General features: G+C 32.5%; 1 protein-coding gene across 4 annotated transcripts; it reads left to right on the top strand.

Moving 5' to 3' along the window:
* Positions 1 to 17,449: 17,449 nt before the first annotated feature.
* LOC125871451 (interactor of constitutive active ROPs 2, chloroplastic-like) lies at positions 17,450 to 22,437 on the top strand. Of its 4 annotated transcripts, none has more exons than XM_049552038.1 (5): positions 17,450 to 17,616; positions 19,466 to 19,551; positions 20,190 to 20,370; positions 20,500 to 22,159; positions 22,258 to 22,437. In XM_049552038.1, the coding sequence occupies exons 2-4, from the start codon at positions 19,532 to 19,534 to the stop codon at positions 22,138 to 22,140; spliced, it is 1,842 nt and encodes a 613-aa protein (XP_049407995.1). In that variant the 5' UTR covers positions 17,450 to 17,616; positions 19,466 to 19,531; the 3' UTR covers positions 22,141 to 22,159; positions 22,258 to 22,437. The 4 variants fall into 4 exon arrangements, with proteins under 4 accessions (XP_049407995.1, XP_049407996.1, XP_049407994.1 ...); XM_049552039.1 differs by having other exon boundaries at positions 17,450 to 17,734; XM_049552040.1 differs by lacking the exon at positions 17,450 to 17,616 and adding an exon at positions 19,262 to 19,280.
* The last annotated feature ends 91 nt before the right edge of the window (positions 22,438 to 22,528 follow it).

The following is a 22,528-nucleotide window of genomic DNA, read 5'->3' as shown; positions in this document are numbered from 1 at the left end:
GGCCCCAAGAGAACCCTTGGTCTGACTTACTTACTCAGCGGAAGACTATATGCATATTTATAATGATCAATAGCACTATACTCACTTGAATAATAAAATACTGAGAATGCTTAAAATTCACACATTCAACTTGGCCAAATGGCGACTAAGTCTTAACATATGAAATGATAATGTAAAGACAACTGAACTACTAACTGTCTTTGAAGCCTCTAAAAAAAGAGGGATGTCGGGACAAGACCCCCGATGATTCTAACAATAAAACAAATACTGCAAGCAAAGTAAAGGAGTCCTCCGAAATGCAAAGAGGCTCACCAACAAACTCTGAACTGCTCACTGGATCAACGATGCGCTGGATGCCGATCCTAGTTACATGTGTCTGCATCATAATAAGATGCAGGCCAACTGGCATCCATACATTGAATGTACGAGTATGCGAGTTGGAATGCTAAACACAACATAGGCTTGAAAGGAATTTGAAAAACTTACCTGGCTCAACTCAACTCAACATAACTGAACTCAATTCAATATAAAGCAGTTTAAAACAAGTGCAATATAAAGAAAAGTCATTTAAAACATGATGTCAACTCTGTATATGCAAAGATACACTATAACTTTGAAAATGTACGTAAAAATACAATAAATTGTGTATATAAGAATACAATTACTTATGTGGGAGTTACTCTAACCGGCAACCATCACATAAGAGCTATTGTGATGATACAACATTTTGCCTCACACTGTCAGGGCCATCCTATACCCTGCCGGTGGTATAGAACCTGAACTATTAAGTGGATCCACTAGTCTATGCTAAAAAACACTAAATGAATCATCTAACGATGAAACAAATACTGCAAGCAAAGTAAATGAGTCATCCGGAATGCAAAGAGGCTCACCAACAGACTCTGAACTGCTCACTAGATCAACGATGCGCTAGATGTCGGTCCTAGTTACTTGTGTCTGCATTATAATAAGATGCAGGCCAACTGACATCAGTACATTGAATGTACGAGTATTCGAGTTGGAATGCTAAACACAACATGGGCTTGAAAGGAATCTGAAGAACTTACATATCTCAACTCAACATAACTAAACTCAATTCAATACAAAGTAGTTTAAAACAAGTGCAATATAAAGAAAAGTAGTTTAAAACATGATGTCAACTTTATGTGTATGCAAAGATCCGCTATAACTCTGGAAATGTGTGTAAAAATACAATAAACTGTGCATATAAGAATATAATTACTTTTGTGAGAATTTCTCTAACCGACAACCATCACGTAAGAGTTATTGTGATGATACAACATTTTGCCTCACACTGTCAGGGTCGTCATATACCTTGCCGAGGGTATAGAACCTGAACTACTAAGTGGATCCACTACTCTAAGCTAAAAAGCACTAAATGAATCATCAAAAAAATATGGCCCTTTTTCTACCCATGGTGGCTACATGGTTTATGGGGGCTCTGAGTTGTCTGAAATCTCCCCCATATCGGTGCTCAATACTACTCCCAAAAATAATATAATATTAGCTCTTAAGTTTAAAAACATACTTCTTTCTGTGATTTGAGATTAGTGCTCAAAAAATTAGCTCAAAGGCTATCTTGGTAATCAAAGTTTCCTCTCTTGCTTCATTTAAAAAGCGAGTACTCTTTTCTGAAAACTAGGTCGAAGGCTCTTTGGAAATCAAGTTTTCCTTTCTTGTTTAAATGTGAAAACATTTTAAACTCTTTGGGAATACATAGTCCCCATATACTTTTGAAGAAATGAACTTCAAACTTTAATCCTTACTTTTTACTCAACTTGAACTTTAAGTCTTGAAACAAAGTTAAAACATTTGGAAAAGACTTTTGGAAGACTCTAAGAACTTCTCATGACTTTGATCTTAACTGCCCTTGACTTGACTCTTAACTGGTCCTTGAATTAAATTATGGATTCAAGGTTTGTGATCTATGATTGGAAAGATCTCATTATATTTAGGAATGATTTTAGATGGCTAAACATGAGAAAAGACCAAAAATCAATATTTGAGGGTGGGTCCGCAATGCGGAGACATATTTAATTTTTGCTTTCGAAAATAACTTTTGAGGCAGAACGGTCTGTGACCGCTCCGCGATGCGAAATGATTTTTCTCAGTTTTGGGGAGTGGGTCTGCGATGCGAAGGCATGTCCAGATTTTGACCGACAAAATTTTTTCTTCGTTTTCCAGCTCTAAACTCCATGGGTTTTTTCCCCAAATACTTAGAATTGATCAAATGTTCAAAGTATATCAGATTCTACTCAAAATCAAACCTAAAATCACGGGTTCAGATCAAACAACTCCTCAACGACTTCAACAAATCAATAATTTAATAGAACTTCAACAAATCCATCAAAAACTCAATTTCTAAGCTTTCAAGAACTTAAATTTTGCTGAAATAAATCATGATTGGCAAGTGGGTGAACTAACCCAACGCTATGTGATCTCACATACCTTGTAGGGATCACCCCCGACGAAACCCACAAGCTAATCTTGACGAATCTTGAACGTTCTTCTCCTTTCTTCTCTTTTCTCCTTTCTCCAAGCCCTAACGTGAAATTCACTTTTCTAAAACTGACTGAAATCTGACTTTACCCCAATTAAACTCCTAAAAACGAATTAGAATAATTAGGCAAGGAAAAGACTAAATTGCCCTTTTAAAACCCGGATTTAGACGTTTTTTTTAATCCAACAGCCCAACTTCCAAAGGGAATATCTTACTCATACGAACTCGGAATCGCGCAAACTCGGCGGCGTTGGAAAGATCATTCCAAGATCTTTCCTACCATATCTGGAAGTACCTCTAACTCATCCTGAACTAGAAGTTATGGCCGATTGAAGTTGGCCAAAACTCAACTTTTCCTAACTTAAAACAAATTTCCAGAAATGACTATTTCCAGTTCTTAGCTTCTTCCTAGCTATTTCAAATTGCGAGATGTTACAACAAACCTGCGAATTTATACAAATCCGTGAATTATACAAACGTGATAGCTTAAATTGTAGCTACATCCCATAAATATGCAAACTATAGTTATGGAGCATACTTAAGTTTATTATAGTGGCTATTTGTGAAAGTTCCTCTTTTTTCCCCTTATCTAGTCATGACATTAGGGAGATAGTAAAAAAAAATCAAATATATAACTTTTTAGTTATATGTCAGAAGAGTCTTATATGATATTTTAAAACTTTGAATTAAATTAGTTGAAACTTATTATCTACCTATAAGATTTTAGAAAAGAATAATCAAGGTATTGTACTGCAACAAATAACTAATCTTTAATTCACTTGAAAGAACTTTTGTCAAGTCTTCCAATATATATGTGAAATTTAAACATATCATAGATTGATAACAAAATTGTCATGTAAGTGCGAAAAATGAAGAAGAGAACTTATACCATAGATCTTCTTTTCCACGGTCAAAAGGCTTGAAAAAAAAGTAGAACGTCATATTTGTACTCGCTCGGTGCATAGAGCGGCATTAGTTCCTAAATATTATTAAATATATCATAGATGGATAACAAAATTGTTATGTAAGTTCAAGAAATGGAAGAAAGAATTTCTTACGGTAGATATTATTTTCCATAGTCAAAAGACTTGGAAAAAAAATAGAACGTCAAGGGGCATTAGTTTCTAAATATTATTAAATATATCATAGATTGATAACAAAACAGTCATGTAAGTATAAAAAATGAAGAAGAGAACTTCGTAGATCATCTTTTCCACGGTCAAAAGGCTTGAAAAAAGCAGAACGTTATATTTATACTCTCCCGGTGCATGTGATTAATTCCTAAATATTATTGCAATTTACAAAAACAAATAAGCTTAGTATTGTGAACCTTGTTTGCTACTCGATGCCGGACCTACATTCAAATAATGATTTTCAAAGTCATTTTACATAACAGGGAAACAATTGTAACATCTCGCAACTAGAAAGAGCTAGAAAGAAGTTTAAAATCTGGAAATAGTCATTTTTGGAAAGTGTAAGGAAATCTGGAAAATTTTAAGTAAGTTAAAGTGAGTTTCTGGTCAACTTCAAATGACCATAACTCCTAGTTCAGGATGAGTTAGGTATAGTTCCAGATATGGTTGGAAAGCTCTTGGGATGATCTTTCCAATGTCGCCGAGTTTGCGCGATTCCGAGTTTGTATGAGTAAATTCTACCCTTTTCAAGTTGGGATTTTAGATTAAGGAAAGTCTAATCTAGGTTTTTGGAAGGGTAAACTAGTCTTCTCCTTACCTAAGTTGCCTATTTCATTTTTAGGAATTAATTGGGGTAAAACAAGACTTTATTTAGTTTAGAAAATTAGAATTTACGCTAGGGCTTGGAGAGGAGAAGAAAGAAGAGAAAAGAGGAGAGAAATCAAGAAATCGCCAAGAACGTTCAAGCTTTGCGAGTGGAATTCGTCGGGGGTGTTCCCTACAAGGTATGTGAGATCACATAGTGTTGGGTTAGTTCACCCACACGCCAAACTTGTTTCAATTCAACAAAAATTGGAGTTGTTTGAATGTTAAGAAAGTGAAGTACTTGAAGAACATTGTTGAATTCTTGTTGGTTGATTGTTGAATGCCTAGTGTTGATTTCATTCGTGTTTCCGGGTTGTTTTTCGAGTTAAATCTATTGGGTATTGAGGGTACTAATGATCCTAAGTGTTTGGGGAAAGAACTATGGAAGTTTAGAGGGTCTAGAGATGAAAAACGAAGGAGGAAAGTTGGAAAATTTCTAGGGAAAAGGGTGGGGCGTTGTGCCAGCCAGCGTGCCCCAAAAGAGTCTCTGAAGTTTACCCCTTGGGGCTCCGCGCCAGCCAGTACTCCCCAACTTGTCCTCTGAAGTTTGGGGTCTGGCACCCCACGCCTCTCAAAGCGCTAAGGACGCCAGTTCACCCCATTTTTCCCCCATCTTTTCGTACTAGTTTCTAAGTGATGTACCTATGTTTCCTAGTTGATTCTAACACTCTAAGATACATCTAAACATCATGAAATCATCCATAAACATGAGATCATGAACCTTGAATCAATAATCCAATTCAAGGAAAGTTAAGATCAAAGTCAAAGAAGTCAAGAGTCAAGTCTAGAAGTTACGAAGCAAGTCAAAGCAAAGTTTCCTATGTTTTCAAGAGTCTTTAACAATGTTTTAAATTCATTTTAAGACTCAAGTTTTCAAGTTAAGCAAAGAGTAAAGAGTTGAGTTCATTTCTCAAAATAAAAGGCTATTAGGGAACTAAGTATTCCCAAAGAAGTTTATAAATGTTTTCACATTTGAGCAACAAAAGGAAACATCGATTCCAAAAGAGCCTTTGGGCTAAGCTTTGAGTAATTATCTCAAACTAAAGAAAGAGTTATGTTTTTAAACATATGAGCTAAGTATATTTTTGGGAGTAGTATTGAGCACCGATATGGGGATGCGAGATCATATTAACTCAAGTCTCCATAAACCATGTAGCCATCATGGATACTAATGGGTCATACTTTTTAGATGATCGCGTAAGTTAAGTTAGTGGATCCACTAAGTTAAGTAGGTTCTATATGATGGCAAAGTATAGGATCTTTCTGGCAGCGTGTCAAAAGACGTTGTATCACCACTTAGGCTCATAGTGGTGGTTGTCGGTTAGAGAAACTCCCACCTAAACTATATTACTTTGTATATGAGTAAAGTTGAGTTTGTTATTGCATTTTCTTTAATGAACTAAGTTGCTTTTACTGTTTTATAAAGCTTTTCATATAATGCATGTGTTTCATTGATTTATACTGAGTTAAGTTTATTAATGAGTTGAGAAGATCCAAGGTAAGTGTTTTCTTCAAATTTCTTTCAAGCCTATATCTTGTTTTAGCATTACAACTCGCTTACTCATACATTCAATGTATTGATGCCAGTTATCCTGCATCTTCTTATGATGCAGACGCAGGTAACCAAGATCAGCATTCAGTGCCTCGTTGATCCAGCTTAAGCACTAAGAGTCTGTGGTGAGCCTCCTTGCATTCGGAGGACTCTTTTATTTGCTTTCTAGTTTAGTTCATTAGGATGTTGTGGGGTTTGTCCCAACATCCATCTCAGTTGTTTTAGGGGCTTCATAGACAGTCAATTATTAGTTCTTTAGTCTTCTCATTTTTTTCATATGCTAAGACTTGAGTTGCCATTTTGGCCAAGTTAAATGTTGACCATTAAACATTCTGAGTTATTTCACTAAAGTTATTTGAGCAAGTTTATTTGATTATAGTAAAATGTTTAGAGGCTTTCACTGAGTCAGTAAGCCAGGCCAAGGATTCGCTTGGGGCCAGCAATGGTCTTCGAGTGCCAGCCACGTCCAGGGTGTAGGCTCTAGCGTGACAATAACATATAGTACAACAACATAGAACTTGTCAAATCAAAGAAGCTTTCCTCCGTTGATTTGGAATCACAAATTGAACAGGGAAACAAATACAGGAACAACAAAGACAACATCAATAATAAGACTAACACTACCTGCCAAGTGTTGCTCCCAATGGCATACGCAAGTATACGTTATACTTGTGCGCAAATAATATAGTGGCTCTAAAAGAGCCGAATTATCGAACCCAAAAGACTTGTCAATTAACTATTTTACTAAATTATACTAGTTTAATTATGTATTCAAGAGTGTCAAAAGAATTTTGACTTTTATTTGAGACAAAAGAACGCAAGAATAATTAACTAATAAAATTAACTTACAATGTTTGGACAGTTCCAGGGTTGCAGCATACTAAGAATTCATGTATCACATCTTTTTCATGGATATCATACGGTTATCAAATTATTGGTTTACAGAGTTGATATTATGATCATGATCTCTCGACCTCTAACTGCCTACCCTAGTTGACTGTCTAACTACATCGTTGAGTGGGGATAGAAAGACTCAATTGGCGAGCATTTATATTTCATCATGTTTCGTAACCAAGTACGGTGTTCGTCTGGGTGTCAATCCTAAACATGAATCTGAACAAGTGTTCATACTATAACAAGAATATAAGAATAATTTATATGATAATCAATATTCATCCAAACAAAATAAATGTTCGACAATCATTCGTATCCGCAGCCCCATATCAAGGGTTTTTAGCTACTAATGTCTAAGAAAAGAAGAAAAAAAAAGAACCCTAAAAAGTATTGACGATTTTTTCTTACAATGATAGAAAAGTTCCCCAATAATTATTCTTATGGGATATTTATAGATATAGAAAACCTTAAATGAAATAATTGAGTCCAAAACAATTTATTTTTTTTGGTTTCCCACCTGGTGTTCGAAGTCCACATTGAAGCTCCGACTAAATTCGGATCGCGCTCTGCAGGGCCCATTCGGGGATGGCGCTCCCAACAAAATTTTCTCCATAAAGCTCGAACCCGAGACCTCTGATTAAGGGTGAAGCACTCCCACAGTCCAAAACAAATTAAGAACTCAAAACCAAAAGGAACTGGGCTTCCTAGCTGTATGTGTATGTCCAACCGCCTCAAATTGCCACATGTGTTACATCTGATGTTCATGCTTGACTATTATTATTTTATGGTATTATATTAATAATAAATTTGATGTTCATGAGAATAATAGTTATATGAAATATAAATTATAAATTTTAGTTACATATGAATAAATAGTTAGCAGATATAAATGTGGATGTTTTTATAAAATATAAATGAGGAGTTGATTTTTGTATTTAAAAAAATTAACATTTATCTTTAAATATATAAAAAAGGAAAATATTCGACTCAACTAAAAGTTGGATACTTGTTACGCTTGTTTGATTTGATATCTTTTACGACTTGTTTAGAAAGCTAGTCCAATAATTGAATTTGGCGTTATTGAGTGTAATGACACGTTTGGTCGGCTATGTAATTACTTCGTCAACGGGTAATTAAGTGTAATTTGTATGAGGTAATTACACTCTTAAATTCATAGAGAGGGATTGTGAATTGCTGGTAATTACATGGTGTAATTACAAGTTGAATATTTTTTTTCTTATTCTTATTTTTTGTTTTAATTTATTTTTATTTCTTTTATCTTAAATTCTATTTTTTTTATTATTCTAAAATTTTATATTTTTTATTTTATATTATTAATATTTCATTTCTCTCTCATTCTCAGCCTTTCCTTCTTGTGATTTCATGTGAATATTTGTATTATCTATTTTATTTATTTATTATGTATTTATTTTTTTCATTAGCATAATTGTGTTAGTATTCTAATTTTTAAATTAAAGTAGAATTCATTATTGAATAAGGTTATAGGTTTACGTTTTCCTGTTCTTTTAAATCAATTTATGTACATTGTGTTGAAATTTGACATAAGAGTATTATATTAAAGTTTTTATAGTTGAACTTAGATCTTATGTTATATTTTCAGTTTCATTTGTTTTGTTAGTGTTGACTTGATATTTCATATTGCAAGTCATTTAATTTTTAGTTAGATTTGATAGATTATCTTTTTGTCAAATATTTTCATAATATATGACATTATATTTATAATATTAATCTTTTTATCAAACGTGTATTTTATGATGTTCATAAAAATATTATACTTTTAATTTTTATTATTAATTTAATTAAAATATACTACCTTGAAAAATATAATTTAATCCTCTTAAGTTGTTGTAAAATATTTATGTTAATTTTTTGGGAGTTGTAAATTTGATGGAAGAGGATGAGTTTTACTTTTCTTTATATACATAGCTCGAGTCAAGACCAATGATTTTCACTAGTACATTCAATTTCACTACCATACCAACTGAAATTTTAAACAAACACATGATTTTTATAAGTACATTCAATTTTTTGGTCTTTAATGCAACAACTTTTGTAGACTCCTCATCATTCTTTTTGCTTTTTGTAGATTAGATTTTCGAAAAAAATAAATCAATTTTCTGTCGTTTATTTTAAATTTTCTTATACATATGGATTTGGTCCATCGTTTAGTATTGATTTTACTTAATTAGTTCCACAAACGGAAGATCTAGTCCCTCATGTTTTTGTTTCCGATAATGATGATTTTCATGAAAATTGATCAAAAAAGTGGGAGAGAATCGATGGTTTTACTGTACGGGTGGCCTTCTCTACCCTAGGCTCATATTTCTAATATGCGTGTGTTTACTTATATATCATGTTAATGTTTTAACTATCATATACATTATAACTTTATTTGTGTACAGTGTATTTGATACAAATATTATTGTTGATACATAACCCAATTATTTCAAACATAAATCAATATGAATCTTATTTATAGTCATGTATCTGATACATAACTATGTCAACTTTTATTATATTTTAGTACATGATACATATAGTACTCATTGTTATGTATCAGATATATAACTAAATACACCTTATACAAAGCTGACACAATACATATGGTTATGCATCATAATTCATGTATCAGATTTGTATTAGGTGTGTATCAAAATTATTAATTTCTAATTCAGCTGCAATTGCTGATTTCAGATTCACAAATGAAATACTCTCCAATGTGATTGTGTGTTTTATGAGATTGTAATTTAATTTTACGTTAGTTTTCTTATTTTAGCCTAACAGACGGAAAAGGGAATGTATCAGGAGCTATGTATCCAGACATCCAGTGATGTATCCAAGATCCTTAAAATTTAAGGGATTTTTTAATTTGAAAAAATATAGAAATAAGATATAATTAGCTCATAACACTATAAAATATAAGAAATGTATACATGTTTTAACTACTAATGCGTGTTTACGATTTGAAATTCCAGTCCAAAACATATTCGGCCTGCCACTCGTATTCCTTTTTCTATTCCAAATCCTTGTGAATACTGGAAAGTCCTGCTTTGTCCCTTAAATATAAAACGCCCTCAATTTGTTGCAATTCTTACCATTCTTCCTATCTATAATAGTGCTCCTGAGTCTAACATAATTTACCTTAACGATGATAAGAAGTTGTTTCAACAACATTCAACTCAGTTCTATCTAGTGGACGTAAACGATGCACTCTTACTTGTTGTCCGATTTGGTAGAAGGCGTTCAAATGCTAGCAGGGCTGTCGAAATTGTTAAATGTGAAGTATGTGAATTAGATGTAGTGAAAGGTAATATGAAAGAGATTATTCGGTTGTTAACCATACCCAAAAATAAAAGAAACAATTCATTCAAAATGTGAAAAAAAGTGACAACAATTCATTCAAAACAAAAAATAGTTAGAATGACTTAAATTATCGAACTTTCGATCACTGAATTTACTATCAATAAAGCTTTAAAATTCACTATATTAGACTAGAAGAAAGAGACAACAACATTTTCAGTCCCACAAAGAATTGTCATAGACACTCATATACATGAAATCAATAAGATAAATGTTTTCACCTTGGGTATTCTTGCTGTCAATAAGTAAAGTATAAAGAATTTTAATGAAAACATATATTAGATCTTTAAAATTGTTTATAAAAACAACTTATTAAGTATGTATATTAATAAAATATATGTATATAATTCATCGGTTTGGTTCGGTTATTTCTTCGGTTTTTTCGAATAAAANGCAGGGCTGTCGAAATTGTTAAATGTGAAGTATGTGAATTAGATGTAGTGAAAGGTAATATGAAAGAGATTATTCGGTTGTTAACCATATCCAAAAATAAAAGAAACAATTCATTCAAAATGTGAAAAAAGTGACAACAATTCATTCAAAACAAAAAATAGTTAGAATGACTTAAATTATCGAACTTTCGATCACTGAATTTACTATCAATAAAGCTTTAAAATTCTCTATATTAGACTAGAAGAAAGAGACAACAACATTTTCAGTCTCACAAAGAATTGTCATAGACACTCATATACATGAAATCAATAAAATAAATGTTTTCACCTTGGGTATTCTTGCTTTCAATAAGTAAAGTATAAAGAATTTTAATCAAAACATATATTAGATCTTTAAAATTGTTTATAAAAACAACTTATTAAGTATGTATATTAATAAAATATATGTATATAATTCATCGGTTTGGTTCGGTTATTTCTTCGGATTTTTTCGAATAAAATCATAATCAAACCAAATACTACCAGTTTTCCAAAATCTAAAACCAAACCCAAATAAAATCAGTTTTATTTTATCAATTTGGTTTGATTTTTCGGTTTGAATCGATTTTTATCCAAACCGTAAACACCCCTAGCTGTAATACAATACCTTGGTTCTTCTCCTCAAAAATCTTATTGATAGATAATAAATTTAAAGTAGTTTAATTCAAAGTTCTCAAATATCAGACAAAATTTTGTTGTCATTTAACTAAAAACTTGTAAATTTGAAAAAGAAAATTATTGTCAGCTTAATATCATTACTAGATAAAGAAACAATTATTTTTTTAAAATAGTATTTGTAACTTTGTAACACACATCATAGTAATTTTCTAGGGTTTATCAGAAAACTTTTATTGAAAAATTAAAATTGATTATAACTTGAGATATTACCATATAACACAAATGTTAATCATTTGGCTTTTTGGCTACGTGTGGATGGATATATCAATTGGACTGAATTTGACATCGTTGATAGAGCATGTGGAGTCTCCAATATGATTTATTACGAGAGCCAATTTTACCTTGTTACTTGAGCTCTAAAATATGTACCGTTGATGTTCAAGGTGGTCCTATACCACGGCGTAGAGTTGCGTATAATTTATTTTAGCGATAATAATTTCAACAACATGCTCCTCAGTTCTGTCTAGTTGAGGTAAACAATAATCTATTACTTGTTGTCCGATTTGGTACAAGTCGTCCAAGTAAATCAAATTTTTTTTCAATTAGAAAAGCTAATTTATGTCAATTGCTACCATTTAAGTGTTTATATATCTTTGGTCACTTGTGGGATGTATATGGTACGTTATCTAATTGCTTTATTTCTTCTTCTTCCTGTTATAAGATTGTTAAAAAAAATTATTTTTATTTTTACTATAATTGTGATAATTAAGAAAGAAGAGTACTCGTATCTAATTTTCATTGCACATTTAGTAAATTATAAATGCATATCTGCACTATGTTTCATTGTATGATGTAATTTTCTTTTTACAAAATTATATAACATGAATATGGGATACACGTGCTTCGTAAATGCTTAGAGACTAGTAAATCTTATAAACATAAACAACCTAAAGGAAGTGGTACCAGATTTTTAACAATTGAGGATCATTAATATTCAAGAATGTATTGGTTGTGTATAATGTACATTATTGATCAATTACAATAACAAAATTGGGAATTTATAATTAATTCACCGTGGAGCAATATTTCCTTATGTAATTGTTCCTGGCAGGTGAGCAACTCTATGCAAAAATGGTTAAACAAAAAAAGCACGATAAACTTGTTGATTTGTTTCGAGAACCTGAAAGTTTTTTAATGCAAATTATAATGAGATACATGTTTATTCTATGTTGAGGATGGAGGCTTGTTGGTATTGTGCATTAACATCAACCTTTAATAAAAAAAGTAAATAGATATGTCTCAACTGTTGATTGAGGTTGTCGTCAATGTGTTGACCTATGAGTGTTGGACCATATGGCAGCGCTCTATTGTAGGGCAACAAAAACCGTTGTTAATTAAATACATATGTGTTTGAGTGTTCTATAGAATGGAAAGCCATGCGGTGGAGGCCGCAACGCTTGCAAAAGAGCAAGTGTCGCTAGGATAAATTAGTAATTTAACATTTAAAATTTTGGAGTTCATACTTTTAAGGTATTATGTATGTTATGAGATATGATGATTAAGAAAGAAAAAAAATCATTAGTACCAAACACACCAAATTAACAAATGTTTCAACTTTAATTCCACCCTAGTTTTATTTTATATGAATCTTATATAAGAAGAGAAAGAAGATTCAGTCATAAATCTCAAAAAAACATTAAACCTTGTGGATGGTCACTGTATGATCAGTAATTTACCGGATACAACATATACAAATTCCAAAATAATTTTACTTTTGTAAATGATGAAGGTTTATAAGTTGCGATGACTATTTAATTAATGTTTCACAGTTATTTTTGTGAAAGTTAGGCAAGATAAAAAGAGGTGAACAAGGGATTTAAATTTGTATGTTTCTCTGATATTATGGGTCAAGTATGAAAAGAATCAAAGTTTAATTATATAACTTTGAGAATGATTCATACGTGTTAATAAAATGTTAGTCATTTGCTGCAATACTATACCTTGAATCTTTTTCTCAAAAATCTTATTGATAAACAATAAGTTTAAAGTAATTTATTTGAAGGTTCTCAAATATCAAATTTTGTTGTCAATATTTAGCTAAAAACTTGTAAATTTGAAAAAGTAAATTTATTGTCGGCTTAATGTCATGACTAGATAAAGAAACAATTAGTTTTTAAAAGTAGTATTTGTAACTTTGTAACACACATCATAGTAATTTTCTAGTGGTTATCAGAAAATTTTTATTGAAAAATTAAAATTGATTATAACTTTTAGATATTAACATATAACACAAATGTTAATCATTTGGCTTTTTGGCTATCTGGATATATCAATTGTACTAAATTTGACATCGTCGATAGTTTATCTTAACGATAATAACAACTTGTTTCAACAACATTCACCTCAGTTCTATCTAGTTGAGGTAAACGGTGATCTATTACTTGTTGTCCGATTTGGTACAATTCGTCCAAATGGCCCTCGACACAATTTTGTTCACTAGCTTATGTGGCATTCAAACATCTCCCACATGCATCAACTACGTGGAGTTACGGAGTGTGCCACATAAGCCAATAGGTATACAAAATTTTAAAAATAATGAGTTCGGGGTAGTAAGATATTAGTTTAGTTAAGATGTGTCTCTGAGATTTCGATCATAGAGGTTACTTGTGTCTTATCCCTATTTGTTTTTTTAGTTGTTCATCGTATTTGCCTCTATCCCTTCCTTATTTTTAATTAAATTTGTATACATTTATTTGCATTGATATATATTGGTTTGTATTCACCTAAGACATAAGTGCCAACGACTCAAAAATTAAAAAAATAGAAATTAAAATGGGCCATCTTACCAGACAATTTAATATCTGTAAAGTGTAAACTCCCTAATCTAATCTGGAAATTGTATTATTATTATCTCAATAAAGGTAAGTTGGTGAAGATGTGATTTTTTTAGTTTATTTATGAAATCACAACTTTTCTTCCTTTTTATTTTATTAAAAATCATATTATTAATAAGCGATCAAAAGTTTCCATCAAAATACATGTTTTTAGCAGAATATAACATATATATTGAATTTGTCATAGCACGGGCTCTGATATCTAATGCTTATAGTAATATATATGCATGTGCCTAATGTATATCTTGTTAAGTTATTGCTTCATTGTCAGTTAGTTGTCAAAATATAATAATGTAGTTTTGATTATTATTTCAAATAATGACTAGTTAGTTACCCACAAACCTAGATGCAAATGACTAACTATTTATACTATAATAATTTTATTACACTTTTGAACTATATATACTTAAATTTGATATAATTTTAACTCTTACTTAGGGTCTTAAAGAATCTTATATTTCAAATTAATGTTATTTGATATTTTTTCGACTAAATTCGAAGCCTACAAATTTGTTTTCATTGCTCAAATTTGAGAAATTTGATTACTTGAATCTGACTTTATAGAATTTTTCGAGCCGTTTACAGTGTTATAAACAATAAAAGGAACAATTGTTAATATATTCCTTTTTATTGCTTAATTATTTCTTGAAATTAATTGTCTAACGTACCTTATAATCCATTTCTTAAAAAGAGGGTAGTTAATTAGTCATAACTATGTATTTTTTAAAAAAGTTTTTCAATAATTGTAATATGATTGTACAACTACTGTCTACTAGTCCTGTTTAATTATTGAATTGGTGGGAGGTTAAAATTATATTTTTAATTTCGTATTAATTGGTGTTGTTAGTGTATATAATTAAATTTTTAATTATAATATATATTAGAAAGAAAAAAAATCAAGACATCAAATATTATCTCTATTTAAAGTCGAAGTGATTAAGAAACATTCTTTCACAATATAAACTCGAAATATATATGACCAGATACTTCTTAACAATCAAATACTTAAAAAAAAAAAAACTATAAAATCCTTTGCCCGAGAGATATGCACCACTTTGGCCCTCGATTGATGAAACATAAGGGACGACCAAGAGAAGTTGCTCCTCATGTTGAGTTGATAAGACACTTTTACAAACACTGATTTTTTATTTTTTTATGACATGGAAAATCCGCTGCTGCTATCCTTTGGATGCGCACAGGGTAAAACCTCCACTTCTATGCAATAGAAATCCGCAGCCGCTAGCTTTTGGGTGCGCACAGGGTAAAATCTCTGCTCCTATGCAATAGCTCGCAAACCACATAGGAGAAGTAACCCGCACTAGGCAAGCCCGGTGTGACGAGCTCAACCCAGAAGGCAAACCCCTTGCTTTCGCTGGCAAAGGGTTTCGAACTTGAGACCTCCAATATGGAAGTCCCAAGTTCAAACCACTGGGCCACCCCGAAGGGTCTTTTACAAACACTGTTTGTCGTTGAACACATGCAAATGTTTCATTTTAATGTTGTTTTGACAATTATTTTTATATTAATTTAGTTTGTTTGGACTTTTGGATCGGGGCGAAGCTAAAGTATAGATTTGATCGAATTTAATAATTTAGCCTTTATTTTATTTTATTTTTATTTTTTTGAAAAATTGTCAAATACTATGAGAGGTGGTGTGAGAATAGAAGTGTGGGATGATGGGAAAGGAGCCAGCTATGGGGTGAGGGTGACGATGAAGATGAAGATGCAATATGTTGGAGGACGAAGAGCACACAACCAATATGAAATACAATTTAGAATTTATTTTTTCAATCATACTAGGAAAGTCCATTTCCACATTTTATAAAGAACTTATTTTCCTACAAAATATGTTTTTCAATTTTTTTTATCAATTACCAAACACTATCCTCCGTACATAACACACCCTTAAAAAGTTGTACTTAAACGTCGGTTGGTTTGAAGACAAATTATGTTAGGATATGTTATGTTGTGATTAGTTATATACAATGGTATTAGTTATGTTGAGATTAGTTCTTACGAACATAAAAAAAAATGTTGACTATATCGATACCTTCTTAAATTTTTAAGTGAATTTATGTTAAACATTTAAACTATGTTTTATTCCAATTAAGCACTACTATTCATTCATAAATCCTTTTCACCCTTAACTAGTCACTAGATGGGACGTCAACAATGGAAACACCAAAGCAAGACCTGAAACCTGATTCACGCAGTCAAGCGGCAAAGACCTCTTTCTCTTTGGAAACTTTTATAACAACTATAAAAAATATTACCCACCTCATAAAAGGCTATTAAAAAAATCGATTCCTTCAACTCTCCTTGACGTTGAAGGTCGCGAGAGAAAATAAAACTATTCTTCGTAACATTTTTTTCAACTTACCTAAAATAAAGAAGAAAAACAACTATCATAAAATATTTTAAAATTTAAATCGTAAATATCTAACTTAAATGTGTTATAATATAATCAATTGAAATGAATCATAATTCGAATATTTAAATAAAATTCACTAAAATAAAAAAGAGTTCACTTTCACTACAATGGTTGTGCAAGTATACATACATTTCTCACTGTCAATTTTAAATAGACCAAATTTAATTTTCTTGACCAACAAAGTACAAAAAAACAAGTTAGATAAATTTGAAAGTAGAGTTACACTGTCAAAAAATTAAATAAATTGACAAGAAAACAAGAAGGAATCTAATCTAATAACTCCATGTGTTTTGGATTTTTGGTAAAAAGACATGTTGGAAATTTCAGACAGAGGAGCGGGACCAAGTGCGTGTTTCTCGAGTATACACATTTAATTGATTAATTTTGTCTTTCCGTTTACTTTTACTTATCTATTTTGAATTTTATACATTTTTTAAAAATAATGATTAATATAAATATATTACTCCTCACAAGTCATAGCTATCTATATTAATCGATATTTAGTCTTAGATCTTAAAAATCGTTAATTTCCATCTCAATTTATGTAATGCAGTTTGACTTGACACAGAGTTTTAAGAAGAAGAAAAAATATTTGAAATTTATAGTCTAAAATAAGTAATATATTTTGGTGTGACTATAAATCGCTTCATTAAAGATAGAATGAACATTTAAATTGTTATTAAATATACATATATGTCATTATTTTTTTGGGACCAACTATAAAAATGATCAATAGAAATTGAGATGGAGAGGTATACTCTATATCTAAAAGTAACAAGTAAAAATAAACGGAGGGATAGTAGAATGTTAAAATTCAAAACTTATTAGACATATAAAGAGACACTTTTTTTGAAATCAATCAAAATAGAAAGCAAGATACTTAAATGGAGACGATATATATATATATATATTATTTTTTTTACCAAAAACAAAAAATTATAGAGGAGTGAAACAAGAGAGTGAGAAAAATTAAAGAGAAATAGTGTGTGTGTTTCTTGGGAAACTGTGTACACTATTACTCTCCTTCTCAGGGGTTATTGTAAGCAAAAATCTTGAGCTCTTCACCTCACTTTCTTTCTCCTCTTTTAAGGATATACTTCTTTTCTTGGAGCTTGAGTGAGTTTTTCCTTTTTCTTTATTGAAAAATGTATGAATGACTTGTTTTTGGTTTTCATTAGAAATCTTGAGTTTCACTAGTCTGAGATCTTTCTGGTAAATTATAAAAAACTGTGAGGTACTTCAGCTGTTCTTTCTATAAAGTTTGAATCTTTTTCATGTTTTCATGGTGTTAGTGTTGTTGTATTTTCTTAGAGCATTGATTTCTCATGTGGGGTAGTTTCTTTTTTTGATAAAGTTTATGTCTTTGAGGAAATATTAGTTTGGTTTTACAATGTGGGATGAGTTTTTGGGAAATATTAGCTGTTGGTTTGTGTTCTGACAAATCTTAAGCCGAGTGAGACGAGGTAGTGATAAGGTCTGCGTACACTAAGTTTCCACAAGAAAACTTGAGTTCATCTTTCTGGTAATGTCAGATTGTTCATTTATTAATGTGTCATTGTTGTTCTTTTTGTTAAAGTTTGAATCTTTATCATGTTTTCATGGGTTTAGTGTATCTGTATTTGCTTAATTTGTTGATTTTCTCATGTGGGTTGGTTTCTGTTTTGATTAAGTTTCAGTCTTTGAGGAGATATTTGTTTGGTTTTACAATATGGGATGAGTTTTTGGCTTCAAAGGCTTTGTCTATTGACTGTGTTCTGATGAAAGTGCTTTAATTTTTCTTCTTCTGTTTTTTTTCTTTGCCTGTTTAGAGAGGAAAATGATGTGTTTTTAGTTTCTTTAGATCTGTATAATTTTTCCCAAATATGGAAATAAAGAGACATTACCATTATGATTGAAGTTTAGTTAATGAAAAATTGGTTTAAGTACCCAAAGCCTAACTAACTTTCTTCTTCTTGAAACATGACTGTCTGCTTTGCTGTTGGGCTAAATGGTCCTATTTTGCTGTTGTCTCTTTGCAACATCTTCAAGGGTTGGAATTGTCTTCTTTTTTTTTTGGTTTCCCACCTAGTGTGCGGTGGCACTTCCAACACGATTTTCTCCATACTTAGATATTGAACTTGAGAACTTTGGTTAAGGGTGGAGCAGTCCCACCATGGACTGCATGACAACAAGTAGACGTACATTTTCTCCTTGTGCGAATGTTGTTTAGTTAAAAAAGAAATGTTCTTTTTTCTTTATTGTCTCCTTGCTTCTGTTTTTGGGGTTTATTCTTAAGTTTTGGCAACCTGTTGGTTGCTGTAGATATCTCCATTGAAGTAGGTTTTAGTTCATATGTTTTTTGAAAGTAATATAAAATAATAAAGATACCTAAGTTTAGGAATCATTTCATCTTATTATGTCTGAAAAAGTCTTTTGGTGATTACTATGTTTCCTGTCCACTTTTGAGATATTTGTTGCAATATGATTTCAAATGTCATTTTCTTATGCACCACATACCCAGTCTAATCCCACAAGTGGGGTCTGGGGAGGGTAGAGTGTACGCAGACCTTACACCTACCTCGTAGAGATAGTGAGAGACTGTTTTCGACAGACCCTCAGTTTAATTAAAGCATGTAAGAGCATGAGTAAAGATAAAGGAAAAGGAAAAAGTGGATATATGGCTTAAGTAATGATATTTGTTTGCAACTTTTCTTTTCCTTTTTCTTTGTTCTCTCATTTTCTCCTTTCCTTTTTTTGGTTTCTTTATTTTTCCATTGTAAGGTTTGGTTGGTGGAGTGGAGGTAGTTTATCTGGAGTTTCTTTGAAGGGACAGTGTTGTTTGTTTAGTTTGATTTCCGCTTTTGAGTGTTTGATTAACGTTTACATATACTTCATGAATCTTTATTTGTCTTTTGCATATGTACATATATTAGAATTCGTTCTCAGCCACGGAATCCTCTGAACTATTTCATGTGTTGTGGGTCAGGTGGACTTTAGTACAAAGCTCATTTAGTTTCTCATTTCTACATTTTGCTGCTGAGAGGAAATTGATATGCAGACACCAAAAGGAAGGTATTTTGCATTTGTTTTGTTTGTCATCCCGTCTTCATGAGACCAGAACATTGATTTGTTTGTCATCCGTAAACGTAGATAAATTTGTCAGTTCAAGAGTGTTTCAACTAATAAGTTATCAACTACCCTTTTTCATTATTTAATTATCACCTTCTTGTTTTTAGTGCATTCATTCACTAAGTCGGAGGAAATTGTTCGTCTAGAACTCAGTGGTCTTTTAAGCAAGAGTTAATACTGTTGAACTTTTGAAGAAATTATTCTCGAAATGCTCGTAACTATACTATTATCATGAAATTTACATGGTATCGAGGTTGAAGATTGGCAGATCCATTTTTTTCTGTTTGGGAAAAAAAATTATGTGATGTGGCCTTGCAAGAAGGAGGTTAAAGCATTAGATCAGCTTAAGAAATGTCATATTTAAATTTCTGCAACATATTAGTGCTACTAATGAAATGGCTTTAAGACTCTGATGTGTTCTAAATGAAGCCATTGGTGAAGTTTTCGCCAAAATATTTGGTGTGTTGTGCGATAAAAAGGAAACTTGACTTACATTATTAAAAATAAAACAAATTGTACTTATCGGCGAGTCTGTACTGTCTCTTTAACTAACTTGTTCTCTTTCTCCCATTTTGCTGAAGGACTGTTTCTGTGGAAGTGCCTCAAAGGACATCTGCTGCTACACTAAAGACAGCTCGAAAGCTCAGGACTCCAGGGTCAGATGGTGATTCTGTTTCATCTCCAAATCCAGCCAACAGAACACCTAAAGATAGGAGTCCGAAAGTTGTTTGTCGCCGGTCACCACGGAGTCCAGTGATAGAGGTGCTTGAGTTATGTTATGTGTTCAGATGTGCTAGCCACTTCTTTCTGTTTCTAATTATTCGTTCTTTTCGTAGTTAAAGGTACTTATAATATTATTCTAATGCTCATTGTTCTTATTTGACAACCTAGAAGAAGCGTCCTGTCAAAGCATCTGACTTGGAAACGCAGCTTGCTCAACTCCAAGATGAGCTAAAGAATGCGAAGGACCAGCTGAGTTCTTCTGAATCATTGAAGAAAAGGGCTCAACAGGATGCTGATGAAGCTAAAAAGCAGCTTGCGGTCATGTCAGAAAAGCTCGAGGACTCTAAGAAGCAGCTGCTTGATCTCTCAGATTCAGAAGAAGCTCGACTGCTGGAGTTGCGCAAGATATCACAGGATCGAGACCGAGCATGGCAATCTGAGCTTGAGGCTATCCAGAAGCAGCATGAGTTGGACTCTGCTGCTTTGTCCTCTGCCATGAATGAAATACAGAAACTTAAACTTCAGCTGGACCAGGTGGCTGATTGTGAAGCCGCTCAAGCTCATCACGCTGAGTCAGCTTATGTTGAGATACAAAGCTTAAGGATTGAACTTACAAAGACCCTTACATTGGTTGATAAACTGAGAAACCAGCTTAACGATAGCAAGGAATCTGAGGCTTGTTCATTTGAAGAAGTGAGCAAAGCTCAGATGCAGCTGGAAGTGGCCAAGATGACCGAGGATACTCTACGTTCTGAAGGTCTGAAAGCAATGGAGGCTTGCAGGACCTTGTCTTTGGAGTTGGAAAAATCAAAGGATCGAGTAGCTTCATTGGAGGAACTTGTCAGCAAACTCCAGTCTGGTCTGGTAGACTCTTCAGAAAGTTCTGTAGCCGCAGAAGGAAACAGCTTAAATGTAGAAGCTGATAAATTAAACATTGAGCTGAGTACCATCCAAGTTGAGGCAAGTCAATTAAGAGCTGCTTTGGAGGATTCCGAGAGAAAGTATCAGGAAGAATACATCCAGAACACCTTGCAGACACGAAGTGCTTACGAGCTAGTGGAGCGCACAAAATCCGAATCACTTCAGAGGGAGGCTGAATGGGAGGCAATACTAAATGAAGCAAAATCCAAAGTGGAAGAGTTGAAAGAAAAACTGATGAACATAGAAGCTCAACTTGTTGATATTTCGGATGTGAATAAGGGACTAAGTCTGCATGTTGAGCAAATGCAGTCAGCTGATAAAGAGTTTGAATTAGCTGCTCAACTGAAGAAATCAGAGTCAGTTTTGGGAGATCTGAGAGCAAATTTATTTGACAAAGAGACAGAGTTGCTGAGTCTTATGGAGGAGAATGAGCAGTTGAAGTTGGAAATCAGTAAGAGGGAATCGGAGAGTACCAAAATTAACGACGAGGCACTTGCCTTAGTAGAAGAAGCAAAAACTGCAGAAAGAGAGGCCCTGATAAAGCTGGGAGATTTGACTGAGGAAGCAGACAAAAGCAGCAGAAAGGTACCTCGTGTCACTGAGGAGTTGAATGCAGCACAGGCTGCAAACTCGGAGATTGAAACCGAGCTAAGGAGGTTAAAAGTGCAATGTGATCAATGGAGAAAGGCTGCTGAAGCAGCTGCATCTATACTTTCAACTGGAAATAACGGGAAATATGTCGAGAGAACAGGTTCTTTAGACTACCACACTATCGGTGGAAAGCTTGGTTCACCACTCTTGGACGACTTGGATGATGACTCGCCAAAGAAGAAGAATAACAACATGTTGAAGAAACTCAGTTTTTTATTGAAAAAGGGACAGAAGTAAATAATGCGCTATCGTGCAGGTTGCTTTCGCATGATCATTGTTCCATTTCTGCAGTAATCTTGATCATGTAAACATTTTTCATCATTTGTTAATAAATCTACTAATTTTCCTTCTCAGGACTTGCTGAGCTGATGCCTTAATGGAATTAATCGTTTTTGCGGATTTTTGTATAGCTGTTTGGAAATCTTCAGTTTGTATGGCAATTGGTATTTTTAGATACAGACTGTTGTATTTTCCAAGTATTTGTTGCAAGTGTAATGAAAGCTATGACAGATGATTAATGGTAAAATTTGCTCTGTTGCTTAAGATTTTTCATGTCAAAGATGGCATTTTGGTCTTTATCTTTATTTTTACTCTGTGAAGAGTCTCACTGGTCATTTAATGGATG

Source organism: Solanum stenotomum, chromosome 7 (genome assembly GCF_019186545.1).
Source record: "Solanum stenotomum isolate F172 chromosome 7, ASM1918654v1, whole genome shotgun sequence".
In the NCBI taxonomy this organism is placed as follows: domain Eukaryota; kingdom Viridiplantae; phylum Streptophyta; class Magnoliopsida; order Solanales; family Solanaceae; genus Solanum; species Solanum stenotomum.
The sequence above is the reverse complement of the archived record's forward strand: the minus strand, read 5'-3'. Positions and strand labels throughout refer to the sequence as shown.

Excerpts from the sequence above, each read along its gene's own strand:
- LOC125871451 (XM_049552038.1), top strand. The coding sequence starts at position 19,532 with ATGCAGACACCAAAAGGAAG. Across the intron at positions 19,552-20,189 it reads ATGCAGACACCAAAAGGAAG|GACTGTTTCTGTGGAAGTGC; the intron begins GTATTTTGCATT and ends ATTTTGCTGAAG. Across the intron at positions 20,371-20,499 it reads CACGGAGTCCAGTGATAGAG|AAGAAGCGTCCTGTCAAAGC; the intron begins GTGCTTGAGTTA and ends TTGACAACCTAG.